Source organism: Mustela erminea, chromosome 19 (assembly GCF_009829155.1).
Source record: "Mustela erminea isolate mMusErm1 chromosome 19, mMusErm1.Pri, whole genome shotgun sequence".
In the NCBI taxonomy this organism is placed as follows: Eukaryota; Metazoa; Chordata; class Mammalia; order Carnivora; family Mustelidae; genus Mustela; species Mustela erminea.
The window spans coordinates 47,576,518-47,594,789 of record NC_045632.1 but is presented as its reverse complement, the minus strand read 5'-3'; the positions used below and the strand labels follow the sequence as shown (position 1 = coordinate 47,594,789).

The window sequence follows — 18,272 nt, the reverse complement described above, 5'->3', positions numbered from 1 at the left end:
CTTAGCTGGTCCTTCCCTCCAGGAGGAACTGGAATTTCTACAACTGAGAGGGCTTCAGAATGGACGGGTTTGGGAACAGAGCTGGGCTCGTGTGGAGGGGAAATGGCCTGTTTTTGAACTTAGGCTCTTTCTGGCCTTTTGAGGTGTGGACAGGGCTGAGCAGACCGGGCAGGTCCCTGCTCTTGGCTCTAGCTGGTCTGCTCGGGCTTCAGCGGAGCTATCCGGACGTCAGCCCCTCAGAGCCCAGCTATCTGCCAACACTGGGGAGCAAGAGAAGGCTCTTTCCGGGCCTCAGGTGCTGGCCACATTCTCTGCCATTAATAAGAATCCTACCATGATCAATATTTGGATCTTCGGTCTCTTCTAAACTTGTTAGAACCCAGGGAGGAGGGACGCAACTAACTAAGATCCCAAATCTCCAAGAAGCCACAATCTCTATCTTTTGCCTCGACTGCCTGCATCTAGAGCACACCTTTTCCTTTTTTTCCCTCTGGCTCGTAGTCCAATATAAATATGCTGAGGTAGGTGAGGGGGGTGGGGGAGCACCCACAAAGATGACCCCTCTTTATACCCCGGGTACTTAGAGCTCATGGAAGCCCTCGGGTCTCTTTGACAACCCTTCCCTCATTCCCAGGGGTGCGCTGCCCCCTCCTCTCGGCCACCCGTTCTGCTGCTCTAACCAACCCCACCACTAACACCATCGACACCAACACCACCCCCTCAACACCACCAACTGCCACCAACACTATCAGTGACACAACTACCAGCACCACGGACAACAACACTGCCAGCACCAGCACCAGCACCACCTCGGCGAATGTTCAGAATTACAAACCGCTAGCGACACGTATTCGACCACTTTCCTACCTTGTTCTCCTCTGGAGAGAAGAGGATTCGGAATATAGATGGCACGCCGGGAGCTACTTTGTGGCCGGAATCTTTGGGGCTGATGACTTTAAAGTAAGGTGAACTTTCCCCAGTGACTTTCACCAACCTTGGAATCTGCAAGAGAAACACACCACGGTGGACACTGTGCCTGTGAAAAAGCAGAAGCTGAAGCATGGGCTTTGCTGTCCACCAGGAAATCTCCATCGGCTTCTCGTTAGCCACGCACGACCTTGGTCAAGGCTTAACTTCCATTTCAGCTGTGAGAGGGGATGACTCACTCAGTGCATTTGAGCTTTAATTTTTACTGAAGTTATTATTCATTTTTATTGTTATTGCAAGCCTTTGTTCATTGCATCATTTAAATGATACGGGGCACCTAGGTGGCTCAGTAGGGTAAGTGTCTGCCTTTGGTTCCAGTCATGAACCTATGATCCTGGGATCACGCCCCACATCTCCCTCTCCCTCTGCTGCTCCCCCTGCTTGTGCCCTTGCTCTCTCTCTGTCAAGTAAATAACTAAAATCTAAATAAATAAATAAGACCATGTTTGAAGAGGAATTGCTTGATCAGCTAAAACCCCAGCCACACAGCAGAGGTAAGCTGGATTTCCCAACATTTGAGAAGTGATCCGGGAGAAGAATTCACACTTCCTGCATGCCTGCTGTGGACCAGCCCCTGCACAGAAGGCAGGCCTTAATCGTCTCAATATCCTCAGAGCTACCTTATGACCCCCGTTCTACAGACGCGGAACAGGACACTTGTCCTCAGTGTCCTTCAGCAAGTCCCAGCCTCAGCCCACCTTCCATCTGGGGCACAGTCCTCAGTAGACACCACTGTGAGCAAGAACAGAGCAATAGCACGGGGTCCCCAGGCCAGTGTCAGAGCGGCTTCAAAGAGCTTCTCCTTCTCTTCAAATCCTCCTCTGCTCTGCTCTGCTTGCCTTGCCCAGAGTACGTATCTCTGTTTATCTAACACAGTCTAAGCAAATAAAAGACATACAAATGCAAGAAGAATGGGGGTGGAGGTTCCAGGGACACAAGGAAAGGGAACAGATTTTTTTTTTGAAGACTCAAGGGGGGCAGAAGACAGTGAACTATATAGTTAAAGGTGACAGAGAAGTCTCAGGTGCAAAATGAGGGCAAAAGAACCCACACAACCTCTTAAAACTGAAACCTAGATGGGCAAAGAAAGAAGAAATGCAGAGAGAGAATTCAGACAGATGCTAAGGCTAGAGAGTGGGGGTTAAGGAAGAGACATGCCAATGTGATAGGAGTCCATCTGGCTTTGCTGGTAAGGGGAAGGTGCAGTGTCATTTACAATGGACAGATCGCCACTGTGGAAGCTTGCTGAGAATACTTCTGGCAAAAGCAGAATCATAGATTAAAAATGAAAAAGGAAAATACCAACAACAGTACTAATAGTAATAGTAATGACAATAATAATGGTTTAGTGCTTCCTATGTGACAGACACTGAGCTGAAGGCTTTGCGTTCATTACCTCATTTAATATTCCACACAGTTGATTGAAATGGGTACTATTAGTACCACCGTGGCCCAGAGTAGTGAAGTGACTTACCCACGGTCTGCAGCTAGGAGACAGCTCGGCTGGAATCCACCAAATTAGTCTGACTCTAGAGTCTGGGTTCTAATGATTATATCCTAAGTAGAATCAAGTTGAGCCTTGTAGAGGGTTCATAGCTTACTCCCACCTTGTATTGTGAGACAGAGAAATAATGACCAAACAGGCTCTATCTTTTGCATTCAGTGCCAATGAGGAAGGAAATAAATGGCAAATAAGATAGAAAGCACTTTTCTGTGCCCCATATCTATCCCAGCAGTTCTTTATGAGTCCATGAACTAAGGAAGTAGAGAAGCAGGCTTGTTCTTGGGTGAGTTACCCAAGGACAAGCCTGCCTAGGCTAGAGAAATCAATCTACTTTTTGTAGCTGGGCTTTCCCTGGATGAAGACCTTCCTTTCATGAGGTCACACTGTAGCAGCATTGAATCAAGAGTTATCCATGAGAACTTAGTGCCCCTTGGCAGACAAAACTTACAAAATGGCCCATACTCTTTACTTGCTCATATTATACCCACTGGCAATCGTTTCTTGTTTAGGGCCAAGGAAGAGTGATCAAAATATCCCTTGGGCTAGCTCCTCTCTGTCTTTAACAGCCTTAAAATACTTGAGCAAGAGTCAAAAAGTCATGGAGAAAGGGAAAAAAAGAACTGGAATTGACAAAGAGAACTTGTTGGCAGCCTATATGAAAAGAGAGAGTCCTGATGTCTATGGAATACATCTCTTCTTGAGGTCTAGGGGCATAATTCTGAGCATCTCAGATTCTTTTTCTTCTCTCTGCCTACCCTTTTAACTTCTGTCCCTTGAGCTTCTCTTGCTAACACTCCTGTAGCCAAGAACTAAATATACTATTTTCTCCAGAGTCTGACTTTGCTGTCACCACATCACCCCATTGATCTCTGAAAGGCATCAGTGATTCCTTTAATGAGCTATTGTACCAAATATAACTAAAAGTTTTCTTGCATAGTCTTCATTTATTTTCCTTCTTTTTCTTACAGCTAGAATTTTTGTCTCCACATTCTTGAACTCCTGAGGTATTCCTACCTGTCTCCACATCTGAAGTTCAGTATCTCTCAGATGCTTTTCTCTCCTTCTGATTACTTTTCACATTTAACTGTGCTTCATGCTGACTTCCCACATTATTCTTTCTTCCATTATTGTTAGATGTCAAGGAACTCTTCAGGCACTTAATACCTTTTCTTGAAGTAAACCATAATTTATCTCTAGCGGGGAAAAAGGCATATGGATGGAGAAGAAACTCTCAGTTGCCACGACAAAAGGCCAAGGTATAGACATTGTGAGAAGCTGTCCAAAATGATCTGTAGACAAAAATTTGAAGGCTATCTAAGGTAGAAAGGAGGAGAATGAAAAAGGAGAAAGAGAGATATATCTGTTTTGAAGTTTGGAGAAAGAAAAAGGAGAAAGGGAGATACATTTGTTTTGAAGTTTTTAAAAAAGTACAATTTATAAAGTACAAATAATTTACCTCAACAACTGCAATTCATATGAGTAGAGTTTACAGAGGCCCTAATGCAGAAAACATAAATGTACATTTTACCCTGTTTGACTGAAAACCTAGCTAAACTGGTCACACATAAGAATTTCATGACATTTGGGGCACCTTGGTATCTCAGTCAGTTAAGCAGCCAACTCTAGGTTTCAGCTCCTGTCATGGTCTTGGGGTCATGAGATCGAGCCCATGCTTAGAGAAGAGTATGCTTAAGGCTCTCTCACTCCCTGCCCATAACCCCACCACCACCATTCACTCTCTTTCTCTCTAAAATAAACAAATAAACATTTTTTAAAAAATTGAGACATTTACCTAGCTAGTATTTTACTCAACAAAATGTTACTATACATATTGGGAGTTGATCATCTGGTGGACACTGATCTCGGTCGGAACACACATGAGTAAATCAACACCAATCTTGTCTTCATTAAACTTATAGTCAAAGTGCATGTTTTTAATCTACTTTTCTAGGCCTCTCAAATTAAAGAATTCATCTAAGACCCTATAGGATCCCACTTTATTTAATCCCTTACATATCAATAAAAGGTACATCCAGCAAACATACTCACTTTGTCATTATTCCTCAAAATGAGTGGAACTTCATAGACTTCACAGGGAGTATAGTTCTGAAATACAATTTCTGATGGAAAGGGCTGGAATAATGCCTGATCCAGGTCAACTCCTGAGGACTGCATTGAAAGAGTAAATTCATTATACAGTCCCACAGTGGCAGAAATGACAGGGCAATAAATGAAAATACTACATAGACCTATGGATGTTAATACTAAAAACATACAAAACACTCAGAAGGGGGTAACTACTATAGGCAATAATTGTTATAAGTACTGAAGTTATTGTGAACAATTTGTTTAATACAAAAGAAAGTAGAAGATTTGATCCTCGTTTAAAAAATACAGGCTAATTAGAACACCAACCCAAAACTTCCATTTATAGCAATGGTGAATAAGGTCATGATTTCCCTATGAAAATAACAAGAAAAACTCTATCAACAAATATCTATGTGAAGGAACTGAAGAGCTTAACAAGACAGTACAATCTAATGTTAAAAGTATAAATTATCTCAAGCTATTAGCTTGGGTAGAATCCAATAGGTTTTGAGCATTGCCATGTCTCCTTGAAATTTTAGAATATTCCATGTTGCTCTGTGAGTACATAGTTGCACCCTGGGGCACCTTAGTATAGTCTGCAAAATGAAGATGTAAGCATTCATCTCAATAATTTAGAAAAGCAATAGCAAACATTAAAAAAACCAAACAAAATGAAAAAAATGATATAACCAAAACAATAAAAATTCATAAAATGGAAAGTAACTACAGAATCAACAGAGCCAAAAGTCAAGCCTTTAAAGACTAATAAAATTGACAAAATAACTGGTGAGTATGGTCAAGAAAGTATTATAGAGGGCACGGATTGCACGGAACACTGGGTGTGGTGAAAAAATAATGATACTGTTATGCTGACAATAAATAAATGGAAAAAAAAGAAAACAAGACAGAAGTCACAAAGAGCCAATATAAAGAATGAAAATAAGGACATTACAACAGAAACTGAACTAACTGAAAAGATAATAACTGGGTATTATGTCAAGAAATGTGAAAATTTAGATTAAAGTTACAAATCCTAAGAAAATACAATTTATCAACACTAGCACAAGAAGAAATGGAAAATATGAGCAGTTCTTGAACTACGAAATTGAATCTGTAAGTAAAAACTTTTGATAGAGAAAACGCCAGCCCAAATAACTTTACAAGCAAATTCTAGCAAACATTTAAAGAAAAAGCATGAATATTATAGAAACTCTCCCAAAGGAAAGAAACAAAATTAATATCTCCCAAATTGATGATGGTAGCACAACTTTCTTATAACTAAGAAACATAGCGGGAGAAAGGAAAACTATAGGCTAATCTTAGTTATATACAATAGATTTTTTTTTTTTTAAGGAACAAAACATTAGTAAACTGAAACCCACAATATATAAAAAGGATAACATATCATGACCAAATTGGGTTGGTCTCAGAAGTTTAAAGTTGTTTTAACATTAGAAATTGATTAAAAAGGGGGCACCTGAGTGGCTCAATGGGTTAAGCCTCTGCCTTCAGCTTGGGTTGCAATCTCAGGGTCCTGAGCCAGCATTGGGCTCTCTGCTCAACGGGGAGCCTGCTTCCCCCTCCCCCTCTGCCTGCCTCCCTGCCTGCTTGTGATCTCTCTCTCTCTGTCTGTCAAATAAATAAATAAAATTGTCAAATATATATATATATATTATATATATATATATATTTTATATATATATATATATATATATATATATATATATATATATATATATATATATATAGTTTTGGGGACCACCTGGGTGGCTCGGTTAAGTGTCAAACTCTTGGTTTTGGTTCAGGTTTTGATCTCAGGGTTGTGATATCAAGCCCCCCAATAGGCTCTGCCCTGGGCATGGAGCCTGCTTATAATTCTCTCCGTCCCTCTGCCCCTCTTCTGCCACTGCTTTTATTATAGTGAAATAAATTAATATTTATATGAAATAAATAAATATATATATAGAGAGAGAGAGCAATTAAATACCATGTTTTGGATTTGAATAAACTGACCAGTGGTGTGGATAAGTCCAGAAACAGATCACTGGACCTATGACAGAGGCCCTATAGTGCAGAGGAAACAATGGATTTCAGCATAAATGACAGACTCCAAGATGGACTTTGTATAGGTTTTAACTGGCAGCTTGAGCTCCCTTCCCCACCCCTCCTGCCACAAATAACCAGGGTTAAGAGATACCCAGTGAGAACGTCCACAATTTCAGATCTCAGGTAAGGCTTGCACTATACAGACCTCTTAAGCAGGTGGCATACTCTGATAGGCAAAAACACCAACTCCTTGTTTGGAATACTAGGAATGTCAATAAGAAATTACCTGTATGCCATTTGGCACCAGGAAACAGCAGGGAAGGCAAGGCCAAATGGGCAACACATAAATTCACATGTTTATAGGAAGGAGTTTTTCCACTGAGGCAGGCTAGAAGAGAAGGATTCTGATTCCTAAGGGCCCCCACAAGTCACAACTCTGGGAAAAGGCTAACACAGCTCATTCTTCCTTCCTTCCTCTCAGCCCCCTTCCAAATAAACACATGCACACAATCCTCTTTCATAAAATGCTGTGCTGAGAATCATGAAGGATTCCTATTGGTCTGGGGCACCACTAGGACATGCCCCAACAAGAATTTCCTGCAGATCACAAGTCCGGGAAAAATGTCCCTCTTCCCTCCAAAAATGAGTGGTAACAATAATAGTAATATCTTGATAAATCAAGATCAGTGCAAAAATATTCAAGGAAAACAAAGGGATAAAGAAAATGGCAAGTGAAGAAGAGTTAATAGGAAAGTTGCCATGAACCAGTGAAAATATTGGCTACACTGTTTGACTATAAACCCAAAAGACATAATGGAAAAAAATATGAAACCACAAAGCAAATAATTAAGAGGCAGGGAGGACTTAAGCAATCAAAGTGATGAAAAATTCATGTGTTCACTCATAAATACTAATTGAGTTTCCAATATTCTCCAAATGTTAAGCACACAGTAGTGAGCAAAGCCAACAAAGCCCTTGCCCTCATGAAGCTGACATTCTTGGGGAAATGGATAAAAAATAAAGAAATGTATAATATGAGGTCAGGCAGTGATTTGGCTACAGAGAAAACTAACAGACATGGAGAGAGTGTGAATGCAAGGTGTATGCTCTTTTCAACAGGTGTCAAGGGAGAGCCTCTCTGAGGAAAATACATCCAAGCAGAGATCTAAGCAAATCCTGCAAAGATCTGAGAGAATAGATTACAGTTAGAATGACTAGCAGGTGCAAAGGTCCTGAGGGGTGGATTATCATTGAGTGTTCGAAGAGCAACAAAAGGGGAGGGGGCACAGCTAGAGAGAATGAGCTAGGGAAGAGTGGAAGGGAAAGAGGTCTGTGAGGGAAATAGGATTAGACAATGCAGGACCCTATATCTCTGAGGGTAAGAGGAAGCTGCTGGATGGCCTTACACATGGAAGTAACATGTCCCAGTTTACATTTTTAAAAAATCATTCTTTCTTCTTTGTGCAGAATTGATGATGGTGGAATGAGATGGAAACATGGAGACTATTTCAGTAGTCTAGAGAATGGTGGTTTGAACTGGGAGGGTATTGGTGCAGCTGGTGAGAAGCAGTTTGATTAAAGCCATATTTGTGAAAGCGGAAGTTTATAGCGCTTGTCATTGGATTTCATATAAGATGAAAGAAAAAAAGAGCATCAGAGATAATCCCAAGGTAGGTTTCTGGCCTGAGAAAATATATACTAGATGGAGGAGACAAAAGAGACAAGATTGTGTCTTTAGGGAATGAAGGAAACACAAAAATTAGAGCTTGAATATTTTAAGTTTGAGCTGCCAATCATTCATTGGGCTGAATAACTGACCCAGAGTTCAGAGGATGGGCCACAGCAAGATAAACAGTTGTGAAAGTAAACATTTAAAAAAGTAGAATTTAAAGCCTGCTCCTAGAAGGGGTCACTTGAAGAATGAGTTCAAAAGAAAACCAAGTTCAAGGACCAAGTACTGGGGAGTTCCAACATTTAGTGATCAGGAACAGGAGAGTGACCCAAAAAATAAAAGAAGATAAAAACAACCAGTGAAGTAGGAAGAAAATAAAAGGAATATGATAGCTGAGCTACAAGTAAATAAAAAGGGATGCTGAGACTAATGCTGTGAGACAATCCAGAAGTACTGAACTGGTCAAACTCAAGGATGAATGATAAGAGAAACACATATACACAAGATTCAAAGTAAGGAACATAGAGTATAACCTGATGGAAATAATTACAATGAAATGGAAATGAACAGAAAATTAAAATGGTTGGCAAGGGAATACAATATGTAGAAAGGTAGACAAAGAAGGTCCAACATATTCATAATTGATAGTCCTCAAGAAGAATGAAAAATGGCAAGAACAAATCCTGGGTCGTTCAAGAAAATTTTTCTAGAAGTAAACTAAAGATACGTGATAGTATCTCAAGAAAAGTTTAAAAAATTACTGCATACTAAATTAGAATAAACAGTCTTTGGCCATAAGAGCTAAAAGACTGACATATCTGTAGTGGGATAAATCAAGCTGGCTTCATCACACTTCTGCATACCATTATGCATCATATTTCTGCTTACCATTAAAGCCAGAAGGTAGTGAGGAAAATGCCTGCACAGCTTTTATGGGGAAAATCTGAAATTTGATATAAAGGAAATAGGCATATATTGTTAAACAAAAAACCAAGGAAGTATAGTATCCATAGGCTCTTCTTGAAGAGATTGGTGAAAGATGACTGTCGCCCAACTAGGAACAAATAAAACTCCAGAAAATAAAGTAAAAATAACCAAATGAGTTAAGAAAGAAAAAGGAGAAATGATGAAACACAGTAAAGTGTACTAATTATGTCATCCTTCATAGCAGGGGTCAAAATATGTTAAAACACACACAAGCAGGGGCGCCTGAGTGGCTCAGTGGGTTAAACCCTTGCTTTTGGCTCAGGTCATGATCCCAGGGTCCTGGGATTGAGCCCCACATCAGGTTCTCTGCTCGGCAGGGAGGCTGCTTCCCTTCCTCTCTCTCTGCCTACTTGTGATCTCTGTCAAATAAATAAAATCTTAAAAAAAAAAAACACATACAAGCAGTACATGCAGGAAAATAAGGCTGGTCTCAGTTACGTGATGGGAAAGGAGCAAATAGCCCTTGATCAGGATAAGTTAGTATTGGGAGAAGCCATGCTACTGGCCTCAAAAAAGAGAAGAAACCATAACTAAATTTGCAAGGCTCAGAGGAAGAGCAAATTTTGTGTAGATCCTACACAGGGAAGGCAGTGGTGCTGCAGCAAGTGCAAAAGAGCCTTAGGAACTCATTCATGACGGGGGAAAGATCTCTGAAAATCTCTCAGGATTAGCTGAGGAAAGCCTTTAAGAGGAGGCAGATCTCCATCAGTTTGACGAATGGAAGTTCCTACCATAATTTGTACATAAAAAGTAAAGCATCTAATTGAAGAAATTAATTTAAAAGTAGGAAATAAGACCTTATTTTATAGCCATATACTCCTAAAGCCTGGAATTCATGGTTTACATTAGAATATAAAAACAGGTTAAAATAACTATTCTTTAGAAACTAAATGAATACATTTGCTGTTGGAAGTGAGCCAGAACAGATAACAAATGCCGCCTTTAATAAACAATTCCACCTTCTTCCTTTCTAGTGATGACAGCTCAGGGAAGATGGGATTTATTGCTGTGTTAAGAAGATGACTTAATTGGATTTGGCCACTATAATCCTTGGAACTACTCCTGACTTATAAACAATAACATCCAGAAGTAACTAAGAAACGTGACTAGTCAAAAGTTATTTGTACTTATTAATTATAATTCTATCCATATTAAATCAACAAATATCAAGATCAAAAGAGGTAGAAAAAGAATATATAACACAAACTCAATAAGGAATTAGCCTGGAAACAATAACCATGACTTAGTTCCTGTTGTTCTAGAATGTTCACATTATTCCAGAGCCTGCCTCATTAACAAGTATGACAGGAGGTAGCTACCTTTTGATGTGTTTCCCCCATGTCTAAAAGTTCGATGATCTGTGGTCGGCACATCAAACGTGTATTAGCCAGTCTCTGCTCTGTGGTGAGGGACATTTCCTTCAGGAATTCCGAGGGTGTCAGCTAGATTAAAGAATAAAAAAATAAAAAACAGCTGAAGATTCATAAATGGTTATACCAAAAAAGTGTTTTCATAAGTGCCGGTAATGAATAATTTGTGTTTGCAGCTTTCAGGGTAATTGTGGAATGCCACTAAGTTCCCTTATGAAATATTTAAATTAACTAAATAATACAAGAGAAGTACCTGTGCACTTTTGAGCTCTTTGTACACTAATTTGAAATGACATGCGATTTTGAAGAAATCACACAAAAGAAACTGGGGGGGTGGGGAGTCAAGAAATTGCACTAGAACATATCCAAAGAGTTTAACATTTACGCTCAGATGAAGCATCTGAGCGTACAACCCTACTTCCAAAAATCACTTCTGGTGTTCAGAGCTGAGGAATATGAAATGCTTCTAGTTCTCAGTTGAAGTTACAACAAACAAGCAAAGTTTGGGTATTTAGCTATCCCACTACAGCAGGTTAAAGAGGAATCTTGTGAAATAGAAAGGATCTGGGGCACCTAGGTGGCTCAGTGGGTTAAAGCCTCTGCTTCGGCTTGGGTCATGATCCCAGGGTTCTGGGATCGAGCCCCGCATTGGGCTCTCTGCTCGGTGGGGATCCTGCTTCCTCCTCTCTCTCTCTGCCTGCCTCTCTGCCTACTTTTGATCTCTCTCTGTGTTAAATAAATAAATAAAATCTTAAAAAAAAAAAAAAGAAAGAAAGGATCTAGGGAGTGTGAATGCACAGCTTAGGAATGAGTTTGAACTTTTTAGAAATCCCAGGAGCACGTTTAGACCTTGTTTTAAAAGAGCCCTAAACCCATGATCAGATCCAGCAGCCACTTCTACTCACACCAAAACAGGAACACAAATGCTTTAACACTTTCTCATGTTATGAGAAAAAAAAAAAATGTAACCTATCATTTAAATAAAGGCATTTAAATAACCCAACAAGACTTATTTACCCAGGACCAAACACAATTATTTACTTATTGTTGTTCTGGAATGTTCCAGGGTTTGCTTTATATGCAAGGGGAGGATGATCATTCACAGCAACATAATGCTTAAGTATGCACCAAGACTTTTAAAACAGCCAGAGGTATATAATTTAGCTGATTCGTTTCACCTTGGGTTAAAATCAATGCTCTTCAAAATCCCTACAAAATTAATTTCTGTGATTGAATCCATATAAATGAAAGCATATTTCTAATGCTGCTTCTTACTTGTTTTTTTTTTTAGGTTCTTCTTGATTGGAACCCAGATTTGAATACTGAAATGTTAAGAGGTATCAGCTGTGTCACAGTTTAAATAAAAATAATAAAGTCTTAAAAGCAAAAAGTCAGGAGTTTAAATTTGAAATGATGACCACCACAAAAGAGAGTGATGATAGGTTTTATTTTTTTTCCTCGGAACATAACTTGAGTCTGGCTTTTAAAATTTGATGAATACTATCTTGAACCCTGTAAATTGTTACTGATACTTTCTATAGCATGTAGTTTATAATTCCATTCTCATCACATTACTATAACCTATTAAAAATAGAAGTATGTTTTATTTTGAAGGACAGAGAAAAAGTGTATTTTTCCTTGATACCATATAGTCATCATTTTGATACTCTCTGTTCTACAAATATGCAAACAGAAATAACTCTTGCCAGTCAATAGGTATTACACTGTTGAGGTCAAACCCTACGAAATTCTGATACCTCGTTGTTTTTGAACTACACACAAAGCAGTCTCATAGGGTTCAACCTAACATTTAGAAAACCACCATAATTTCATTGCATAGTCTTACTTCAACTGATTAGCTTAAGCAATTCAAGTCTCTACTTTGAGGCATGTAATTTCAAAAACTTCTTGGGCTTTTAAGAGGAGCCTCTGCTCCGCAGCAAGCTGCCATGTTACCTACATCGATATTGTAAGTCAGTAATTCCCTGAGTTCTGAGAATGCCAAGTAGCAGCTGTCACCCTCCTGAGGAGACTGCATTAAGTCTTTCACACTTGAAAGTCTCGGGTACATTACCATTGGATTTGCTTCTTCTTTTGTAACCACCCTTGGACTCAAGGGTGGCAGAACCTTGCTTTGGAATCCTTTCAGCATTCTGACTAACCCCATCTGAACAGCCCCCATAGACTCCTCGAGTCTTCTACTGGTCATTTTTAGTTATTTCCTTCATTCACCTAGAAGTGAAAAAAAAAGGGGGGGTTTTAGAACAAATAGAGTTAATTCCTGAATACAGGTCACAATTTTTTTTTTAAGATTTTTCAAATACAAAATGTTTAGAAAAGACTAATCTTCAAAAATACATCAAATGTTTGTAACAAATGCCTTAACTAGAGAAGTCTATTCCATGTAATTAGTCCAGGTTTAACCTTAGCCCAAAGTCTAGGAAGCCCTTTAGACAAACCAAGTGATTCTGGACTGAGCTCAAGGAAGACCCAGATATACATGTAGTTCCTACATTTGGTACTTTTATCATCCCAGATAAACAAACACTGCCCAATAAATACACTTCATTGTTTGCTACTTTATATTTATTTAACAATTCTCTCTCATGATGGCCTCCAAACAGAAAAAAACATAAGGCTTCAGGCCTTCAAGCTGAGCAGAGACTAAAAAGGCAGTATGAGATAAGGAAGAGGAAGTTTCTGGAAAATTTTTGACATTTATGGTCATAAATAAGTCATTAAACAGCCACTCTGTATCTAGAAATCAAAGAGATAGGACATCTCCCCTCTATATATCCTTCCTTATGCCTTTTAGTAGAACAGTTGCAACCATGGAGGCCCATTTGTGACAAGTGGGGATTTCTGTTTTCAGTAATAGTTGACTAGTTTATCCAACTCTGCCCAAAAAACACAAACAAAAACTAAAAATGCTTGGATACAATGTCAAGTAAGAAACCATAAAAGTCATTAAAAAGCTCACAAGACAATAAGTTATTACCAGACCAAAACAGTGAGGAAAGAGGTACATAAAGAAAAATAGATTTGAATGAAAATGCAGTAAAGTAAAGCAGTAAAACACCCCAGGAAATGAATATAAAATGTTTTAAAAGGTAAAAAAAAATAAATAAAAGAACAAATGATTGAAATAGCAGACAGTCAAAAAGAAGATCCAGTACATTATAAACAGAACCCATGAAGAAGAAAAATAAAGTTCTAGAGTGGAACTAATATTTAAAACTATCATCCAATAAAAAGCCCCCCCCCATAAAGAAAACATAATGAAAAGGGACTGGTAGGTGTCTATGAAGACAGATGCAGATGGTCAACTCTAAATTATATCTTAGCACAACTATTAGACTTTTAGAGAAATTTTTAAACTTCTCATAGCTTCCAGGCAAAAAAGGTAAAATAACTTAGAGGGGCAAGAGAATTAGATGTCAATGGACCTTGAAAAAGGAACCTAAAAACTGGGAAAGTGAAGGACAATATTTTCCAAAACTTTAAAAAGTAAGAGCCAAAGAATTTTATATACAGCCAAGCTCTCCCTCAAATACCAAAGCTACAGAAAGGGAGTTTTGAACATGTAAAAGCTCAGGGAAAATTGTGAACAAGTTCCCTTCCTGAGGAATGTACTAGATGATGGGCTTCAGCCAACCAATAGATGATTGGGGAACCTCAACGAAAGGACTTACAATGAACATTTCATGTATTTAATTATAGAGTTAATTTTAATAATGAAGTTGAAGACATGAGGAGAATATAGGGTTTAAGCATATTTTCTGAAAAACTTGAAAGAATGCAATTTTAAAAGAAGAGTAAAAAAATAGAAAAGTAAAACAAGATCATTAACACTATTAGGTAGGAGTCAAACTATTTACCCAGGTAGAATAAAGGAGCTTATGGGAATTAGGGTAGAAAGCCCATTAGATGGCAGTCAATGACACCTGTTTCCAAGCACGCATGTATTTGCTAATGCCCTGCCCTTGACTGTGGGCTGTCCTTAGGTATTCTAACAAACATAATACAACACATTGATGAATGCCACTTCTGAGATTGCTTTTATTTTTTTTTAAGATTTTATTTATTTGACAGAGACCACAAATAGGCGGAGAGGCAGAGAGAGAGAGAGAGGGAAGCAGGCTCCCCGCCGAGCAGAGCACCCAATGCGGGACTTGATCCCAGGACCCTGAGATCACGACCTGAGCTGAAGGCAGAGGCTCAACCACTGAGCCACCCAGGTGCCCCCGAGATTGCTTTTAAAGAGACTTGGATCCATCTTGGGTACTGTCTGGCACCCTCTCAGATCATTAGCTGCCACACTGTGAGGACACTCAGAAAGCTTAGAGAGAGACCCACGTGGTGAGGGACCATGACCGCTAACAATGACATGAGTGATCTTGGAAGTGGGTCTCCTGAGACCTGCCAACAACCCTGTGAATGAGCCTGAAGGCAGACTTGCCAGCCCCATTTGAGCCTTTAGATGACTAGAGGCCCAGCCAACAGCTTGCCTGCAGATGCATAACAGACGCTGAAGAGGAAGCACCCAACTAATAAGCCACACCTAGATTCCTGACCCATAGAAACTATGAGAGAACTAATATTCACCATTTTAAGCTACTAATTTTAGGATAATTTATTATACAGCAATAAATTACTAATGTAGCCATTTTAAAGAGTTTATATACCAAAAACTACTCAACATAAACCTTCCTAAATACCAAAAGAAATTAGAAAAAGCAAAGTAGCCATACTAAACAGAGAAAGACAATGAATCAATGGTGATGCGTCTAATTGTACAACACAAGGTAATATGGGAAGTGATGTCAGCAGCATGTTGGAATGGGTGAGAGCCAACTTCAGTCTCCCGCAAAAAGACCAAATAAAAACTACCCACAGACAAGATGTCTCTGTGAAAATCCCAGAACCCAGGGGTTGAGCCTGAAATACCCTCTTGGGTCACAGAGACACGGAAGAACCTCAAAAATAGGATGCTCAGTAAAAGAAGCCAGTCACAAAAGACCACGTGTTGTATGAGTCCATGCACATGAAGTGTCCAGAATGGGGAGCTCTCTAGTGAGAAGGAATAAATTAGTGGTTGGTTAGGGCTGGAAAAAATGAAAGGATGGGGCAGAGGTTCATGGCTAAAAGGTATGGGTTATCTTACTAAGATGACAATGTTCTAAAGTGGACTGTGGTGATGATTGCACATATTTGTAAATACACTAAAAACTGCGGAGTTGTATATACACCTTAGGGGTGCATTGTATGGTATGAGAGTTTTATCTCAATAAGGTTATTAAAAATATATTTTATTATTTTTTGTTTCTTTCACTGGAGAATTCTGTGAAGCATTTCTTTCTTTCTTTCTTTTTTATTATGTTATGTTAGTCACCATATAATACATCTCTGATGTAGTGTTCCATGATTCAGTTTGCGTATAACATGTTAAAACACTTTAAAAATCAACTCTTTTTTTTTTTAAAGATTTATTTGAGAGAGATGGAGCATGCACAAGAAGAAGGGGCAGGGAGAGAGAAAAAATCCCAAGCAGACTCCACACTGAGTGCAGAGCCCAGGGCGGGACTTGATCTCACAGCCCTGAGACTGACCTGGGCTGAAACCAAGAGTCAGTAGCTCAACGGACTGAGCTACCCAGGTGCCCCTAAAAAAATCAATTCTTAAAAACTGAAAACCAACTGAAAGAAATGAACCTTGCTGTATATCAAGCTGGTGTCATAAGCACAAAGAGAAAACAATTACTCCAACTGACCTTAAAATACAGTATTTTGACTGTCTTCATTAAATCATAGTCTTCCTTAGTCATAATATTAGTGACAATATACATTTTTTTGCTCTATGCCCAACATGGGGCTTGAACTCACAAACCCAAGATCGAGAGTTTTCATATTCTACTAACTAAGCCAGCTAGGTGCCCCAGTAATAATATTTTCAAAACAAGTAGTTAAAGGAATATTGTGAGGAACCAAACAATTCAGCTTAAGAAAAAAATAAAATCAAAGAAGTTCTTATATTAAGAAACCCTATAATCTTACACTTAAATTGAAAACAAGTATGAGCTCATGATTATTTTCTCCTTTTAAATAACCTGTCTACTGAAAGGGCCCAGAAACAATGAAGGCTCAGTAAGCAATAACAGTCAAGGACATATCATGGCCTCTAAATGCCATTTCCCACTAAAAGGAACCACAGTTCCTTGGAGAAATTGGTAATTTGAGGTCTGAGGCATGAAATGTATAAGATGATCTTGGAGTATTCTATTTTACTATAAAACAAGGACATTATCAAAGGCCACTGGAGAACTCTAAAAAAGTTCCCATTCACCAAAAATAGGACAATTTGAATATTTTTTTAAAGTCTGCAATGGATAAGTCTCTCAAAAATTTAAGTTCAAGTGATACTAAAAAAATCACTGGTCACCTTTGGAAGTTGCGACGGCACCAAACTGATTATTTTGGAAAAAATAAAAGGAAAGAATCAGCCATTTATCATGCACTTTTTTTTGGTACAAATTGCATTGCAAGTTAACCCAATCATTAAGGAAGGAAAACAGTCCTTCATAGAAGAATTCCAGCTAATAAACTCAGAAGAAGCAACAGAAAAATAATGACCATTATGCAGGCCCTAATGAAACAAAAGATCATTCGATGCTAAAACCATTAGGAAAGATGCTGTTGAAGAACTCTGTAATGACTCAATCGGGCGAACACCACTGGAGCCCTCTAAACCAATCCTAACATTAAATGCGCGAAAACCAGACATACCATGTTGCCTCCACATGATGCTCTACAGAGCCCCAGCCATGTGGAACTATTAACAAAAACCTAATTACACCTCTAGACCTACCAGCCAGGCTACAGGACACACAGAGAATGGAGGAGCAAGCATATTCTGGAGGAAGACAATTAAGCCAAATCAAGAATATGAGAAATGTTATAGGAACATGGCCTACTTTATTCAAGGAATAAAAAGCATCAGAGAGTTGTGGGCAGGGGACAGTTATAATATAAACTAAAAGAGCTCTAAACCGACCAAATGCAAGGGTGTGCCTCGTTTAGATCAGGATTCAAATAAATGAATAGTAGATGATATAATTATTGGTTCTTTGGTAGGATAATGGTACTGTGGGTATGAACTTTCAAAAGAATGTTCTTATCTGTTAGAGATATGTAGCATCTACAGGTACAGAGAAATTATAGCTGACATTTACTTGATAATACTCCAGGAAAAGATGCATGTGGGGAATATGAATGCAGGTGTAGGTGTGTGGGTGTGTGAAGGAGGAGGAGAGAAGAAATAAGAACGGGACAATACTGACAACCACTGAAGATTATACTATTCTCTCCACTTTGGGCATGCTTTTAAAATTTTCATAATTAAAAATACCAATACATACAAAATCCCGTGCATACTGATTCAATGGCAGCTTTCACTACCTAAATGTCCCTCGGCAGGGGAATGGTGAGCCAGATACGGTACCTGGTACCACGGAATACTATTCAGCAATAAAAAGGAACAGACTATTGATAATACTACTTGAATGGATCTCAGGGACAAAAAGAATTGAAAAAACATAATAATCCCAAAAGGTTGCATACTC

The 18,272-nt window shown here is 38.9% G+C and overlaps 1 protein-coding gene across 5 annotated transcripts in view; it reads right to left on the bottom strand.

Moving 5' to 3' along the window:
- Window positions 1–18,272, bottom strand: part of HYDIN (HYDIN axonemal central pair apparatus protein) — a 379,729-nt gene that overhangs the window by 281,738 nt on the left and 79,719 nt on the right. For all 5 annotated transcript variants that reach the window (XM_032326077.1, XM_032326076.1, XM_032326075.1 and 2 more), the window contains 4 exons: window positions 12,729–12,886; window positions 10,604–10,726; window positions 4,541–4,660; window positions 868–1,002 (listed from right to left, as the gene is read on the bottom strand). In XM_032326077.1, the coding sequence (XP_032181968.1) occupies window positions 868–1,002; window positions 4,541–4,660; window positions 10,604–10,726; window positions 12,729–12,863 (513 nt within the window). In that variant the 5' untranslated portion in view covers window positions 12,864–12,886. The remainder of the gene's footprint in view (window positions 1–867; window positions 1,003–4,540; window positions 4,661–10,603; window positions 10,727–12,728; window positions 12,887–18,272) is intronic.